At 51.5% G+C, this 5698-nt stretch overlaps 1 protein-coding gene across 1 annotated transcript in view; it reads left to right on the plus strand.

The window, feature by feature from the left end:
- Nucleotides 1-4849, plus strand: part of rps6ka5 (ribosomal protein S6 kinase, polypeptide 5) — a gene marked incomplete at its 3' end in the record, with an annotated part of 19264 nt that extends 14415 nt beyond the window's left edge. The window contains exons 15-17 of the mRNA XM_084482150.1: nucleotides 2173-2332; nucleotides 2947-3110; nucleotides 4388-4849. Coding sequence (XP_084338276.1) covers nucleotides 2173-2332; nucleotides 2947-3110; nucleotides 4388-4849 — 786 coding nt within the window. The remainder of the gene's footprint in view (nucleotides 1-2172; nucleotides 2333-2946; nucleotides 3111-4387) is intronic.
- Between the last annotated feature and the right edge of the window lie 849 nt (nucleotides 4850-5698).

The raw sequence follows: 5698 nt of genomic DNA on the forward strand, positions 1-5698 counted from the left end.
TTATCAAGAGCCCAGAAAGCGGGCTAGAGAGGGTGGGATGGCAAGGGGAATGGGTGGGCGGGCAAGAGAGCAAGCAGAGTGGGAGAGAGAGCGAGGCTGTTTGCAGCCTGCGGGGCAGCTCTGCTGTGTGTGTTTATTGAGGGCGGCCATAATGAGGTCAAGGTAAGCCCTCCATTCAACCCCCCCAACACATTACCTATCGCTGTGGACCACGCCGTGGATCCTGCCCAGGCCACCGGCTGGCTGAATGGTTCAACGAATGAATGAGTGGATGTACATTATTATGGCCGGTGGCCCACACACACATTCATGACCACGCATGTGTGGCTATGGCCTTAGCAACCGGAGCATCGTTGATATCGTAGGAGTCTGAACACATATGTTCTTGTATTGGAGCTGCCTTCATGACTTCCTGCAGTGCTTTAGTACGAGGGTGTGGAGGGCCAGCTTTAGGTTTCATTGAAATGCACAAAAAGGTCATTATTTTCTTTCTTTTTTTTCAAATTTGTGCGGATGTTAAATGTCTGATTCTGTCGATTCCATTATGCTACAGTGTATGAAGTATAGCATGAAGTGTGTGTACAAAAAAACAAAACAACTACTGCTATCAATTTATGACACATAACCGATGTGTACACCACTAATACCGCTAATAGTACCGTAATGCAAGATAATACTAGTTCTTTAAATTAGGGGTGCACGATAATTATCAGCCCGATAATTATCGGCCCGATAACAGCTAACTTATTACGTCATTCCGATAAGTCCGATATCATGATGAATAGCCCTGATAACATAGCCTATATAATTTCAGTGCCCCGCTCCCACTAACGCTAAATGAAAGGTCTTATCGTAACCCTAAAAGTACACATCATACAATCAATTACAATACATGAGTTCACAGCTGCACGCGTATATAGAAAATGCTTACTTTTATTATTATGTTACACCTTTCCTGCTGTCGGCTCCCAGACCGTAGTTGAGAGCACAGGAGAGACGTCGATGTTCTCTTGGGGGTAACACCATTCCCTTTGACCGGCAGTGGGTCTGCTTATAGGTCGGAATATGGTCGGAATGAAGCGGCCACCGATTATTGAAAGGCTGTGTACTTTATTCTTAGTTTCACTAACTTTACAGTACACGTTTGCAGACACAACCGGACTCGTTCATTACTTCACTAAACTGACACACACTACCGCTCGCTCTCCTCGCTCGTCCACTCACACACAAACACACACTGCCATTCTCACGAGCACACATATGCGCTAACTCTCGTAACACTTATTATTGACAAGTTAGCTGAACATTATAGGGTCCCGTCCTTCCACTCCCTGTTTTCTCAGTTAAACACAGAAATCAACTACATTTGTCCCAGTGTTTGTTAGATGTGAAATGAAGCAAAAAAAGACGCTCTCTTTCTCCGGTAACGCACCCGTTTGCGACGCCTTCCCTCTTATTTGTCGTTTCTTCTATTTGTCTGTAACTCATGCTCCAATCTTTCATCGATCGATACGGATGTTGTGGATGCAATGCATCGCTGCAGCAACATTTAAGATGATCGCGATGAGTTCTGCCTATTCTGCCTCCGTTGCTGCGGTCAGACCAAAACACACCTGAGTGACAGGAGCCATCGTGGACCCTACGTCATATCCCGCCCCTTGCAAGTCTGCCCCCCTAAACCCCCCGTTGATTCTACTGATGTCTGAGCAACAATGTCATGATCTTAGGTCATGATCATATATATTTATATGTGTGTGTGTTATCGGTTATCGGTATCGGCCTTTTGGAGCTGAAAGTTATCGTTATCGGTATCCGTTAAAAAAAAAAGTTATCGTGCATCCCTACTTTAAATCAGTGGTTGGGGTTGAGTATGATAAATAACACTTTTTGCATCACTTCTTTGCATGTTCCGAAGTCAGACAGTTTTCTCTAATAACACATCTTCAACACATCCTACTGGGCACTGACAACTGACATGTGTTTCTGTTTTAGCTGTACATCTTGTTCTGGCAGACTCTCCGTCCCTCTCCTTGTATTAACAGATGTCCTAGCACCCCTGCAAATCCTTAAAGGACCCCTTAGGGGTACTAGCCCTTAGGGGTCCCCCCCCCCCCCCCCTTAGGGGTCCCCGATAACCCTGGCCAGCTGAGTGACCCTCCCTCCTCCCTGCAGTACACCATGCTGTCGGGCCAGGTGCCGTTCCAGTGCCAGGAGAAGAGCCTGACCCACACCAGCGCCGAGGACATCATGAGGAAGATCAAGCAGGGAGACTTCTCCTTCCAGGGGGAGGCCTGGAGGAGCGTCTCGCAGCAGGCCAAAGACCTCATCCAGGGTGAGACCAGCGGGCCGGGGGGGGGACCAGGGGAGACAGGGGGCCGGGGGAGACCAGGGGGCCGGGGGAGACCAGGGGGCCGGGGGGGACCAGGGGAGACCACAAAAGTACAAAAGTATCTTCTGAGAATTCTTGAGGAGTTTCTAAAGAAGAATTAACTTTTCATGACCTTGGCTCTAAATATGATTTCATATCCAGAGGGTTTTAATCAGAGATCTCCCTGACCTCGTGTTTGTGTGTCGGTGTGTCAGGCGACCGAGTAGATCAGATATCAGAGAAAGAGCTTCCTTTGGCTTAGATAACGATCACAAAGCGGTTGGTTTTTGACATGTCGTGTTATCACTTGTGTCACACCGCTTTAAAATGAAACACTTTTGAAGGGTGTCTCTACGTAAGCCTCTACTTTAGCCTCTAGCCTCTGATTTAGCCTCTATGTAAGCCTCTACGTTAGCCTCTACGTTAGCCTCTGTGTTAAGCCTCTACGTTAACCTCTACATTAGCCTCTAGCCTCTGTGTTAAGCCTCTACGTTAGCCTCTAGACTCTATGTGAGCCTCCAGCCTCTAGCTGTTGGAGGTGGCACTGCAGAGGCTAACCCCAATGCCGTGATTGTCAGAGCTGCTGACCGTGGACCCCAACAAGAGGATCAAGATGTGCGGCCTCCGCTACAACGCCTGGCTGCAGGACGACAGCCAGCTGTCCTCCAACCCACTGATGACGCCAGACATCCTGGGGTCCTCCACCGCCTCCGTGCACACCTACGTCAAGGCCACCTTCAACGTGAGTGAGGAGTTACTGGACCTGGGAGGGGGGGTGGAGGGGAGATGAAACCTGAATTAGTGAATTAGGAGTCAGACTGGAGGGAGTTAAAACTGTGTTCCTCTAAAATGTAGTAATCTACCGTTAATGAACAATTATTCGCCGAAGGCTCCGTGAGTTAGTGGGGAATAGCCCCCGAGGCCGAAGGTCGAGGTGAATAATTGTTTTAGTTTATACTGCACGAGAACACTCACAAAAATAAAGTAGATAACACTTTTTGCCGGGATTTATTTGTTTTTATTAGCGTGATGAGACGACCGTCACGCGTGCTTCCCATTACGTCAGACTCGATAACATATTGATAACATATTGATAACCATATTGTGTTGCTGTTTTTGTGTTTTTAACGATAGCATTTTGTTGAATTTCTTGCATTTTTTTCCCTCTGAAACACTTGGACATTTTGCGATGAAAACAATATCCTGAGTTTGAGATCTCAATCCTGGGATATTGGCCAATATCCCGAGATAGCGAACCAATCAAATTGCGCCATCTTAGGAGGTCCACGTGTAGCATACTAATGATAACTATTTGATAATTTAGCAGAAACTTTTATCCGACGAGACTGACTTTTTATCTTTTATCATTTAGATCCATGAGCAGGCCGGGGTTGGGCGTCGTGCTCATGCATGCAGAGGTAGAATGTCGTGACTAGGACTCTGCAGCCATGACACCATCATGTTAGGGTTAGGGTTACACCCCATGCCCACTGTACACGTCCGTCGACGGATCTCATTGACTTTGCATGGGACGCTCCCGAAATGCAAATTTCGCTCCCGAATTTAACTTTTCAGGCAGCGACGCGTTATGCAAATATACGCAAGTGCACTGTCCAATGAAATCCCCTTTGTTATACAACCCGGGAAAACACATAGGTGCGTCAAAAAGCCCCCATCCGTCGACGGATGTGTACAGTGGGCAAGAGGCGTTAGGGTTAGGGTTAAGGCTGGGGTTACAGGGCTACACCTCGTGCACACTACCTCCGTCCATCGACGGATCTCATTGACTTTGCACGGGACGCTCCCGAAATGCATTGTGGATCCGTCCGTATCATCGGCTCCGTCTCTTGCGTCCGAAAGTTGAGAAAACTTTTCAGGCAGGTGACGGATCCGTCAGCCGATCAGATCGCGTTACGATCGTATGTCTGGTGGCTGCTCTTAACCGAGTCATCAGGACCTCAGTCCTGATGTACAGACAACAGGGGCTTGGCTTTGAACCTGTGTCCCCCCCCCCCCAAGGCATTCAACAAGTGTAAGCGGGAGGGCTTCCGGCTGCAGACGGTGGACAAGGCGCCGCTCGCCAAGCGCCGCAAGATGAAGAAGTCCAGCACCAGCACAGAGACGCGCAGTAGCTCCAGCGAGAGCACCCACTCCTCCTCCTCCTCCCAGGAGAAGGGCCCGGCCTCCACCCACTCCTCCTCCTCCTCCAGCTGCCAGGAGAAGGGCTCCACCTCCTCCATCGTCGTGGCCCCGGCCTCCACCTCCTCCACCTCCTCCATCGTCGTGGCCCCGGCCTCCACCTCCTCCACCGCCGTGCCCCCGGCCTCCAGCTCCTCCTCCTCCTCCACGGCCGTGCCCCCGGCCGCCCCCTCCCCGCCTCCCAACACCCCCCTGGACCCAGCGCTCGCCCTGGGGAGGGACGGCGAGGAGCTGCCTCCGCGGCCACCGCCTCCGGCCTTCCACTTCTCTGAGGCCCAGTGAGGGGGGAGGGAGGGGGAGACTGAAGGGTCCACAGTGGAGAGGGGGAGGGAGGGAGGGAGGGACTGAAGGGTCCACAGTGGAGGGGGAGGGAGGGAGGGGGGGAGAGAGAGGGGCAGGGAGGGAGGGAGAGACTGAAGGGTCCACAGTGGATTTGAAACCGGTAACGTCCTTCCTTTTCTGACCGCCACTGGCTGACGGCCGATGGACACGCCCCCTATGGACACGCCCCCCCCCCCCCCCCCCAGTCCATACCCCTTGTTGAACACCGCCCCGATGGATGTGCCCTGATAGACACCGCTATGGACACCCCCCCCCCCCCCCCCCCCCAGTGGACACTCCCCGATGGACAAGCTCTTATGGACACGCCCTTATAGATACGCCCCTATGGACACGTCCTCATGGACACGCCCCCCCCCCCCCCCCCCCCCGGTCCCCGCATGCCCTCTCCTGCGGCGCCCCCTGTGGTCCAGCGCGGCACTAGCAATAGTCTCCATGTTTCTGACTGAACACGCGGACCGCCTCCGATCGGAAAATCATCCCAAGATTAGTCGAGCGATGAGGAGGATGGCTGGATCAGAAGCCTTTACCTATGGAGGGGGGGAGGGGGGGGGGGTTGGGGGGACTGGACTGTTTGGACCGAGGCGCCCAGCCCCACCTGTTGCATCGTGGGTCCACGCCGCGTTACTGAGCGCTCCCTGCCCACCGACGCAGGGTATTTATACGTGAATTTGTAGACTGAAATATAATTTATTAATAGCTCTTATGTTTAACTTATTCGTGATCTTTTTTTACTTTTCGTTTTTTTTTTTTTTTTTTTTTTTGATCTTGCGTTCTGTTGAGGCTGTAAAA

The sequence above is a fragment of the Micromesistius poutassou genome (assembly GCF_964030765.1).
Source record: "Micromesistius poutassou genome assembly, chromosome: 17".
NCBI classification, from domain to species: Eukaryota; Metazoa; Chordata; class Actinopteri; order Gadiformes; family Gadidae; genus Micromesistius; species Micromesistius poutassou.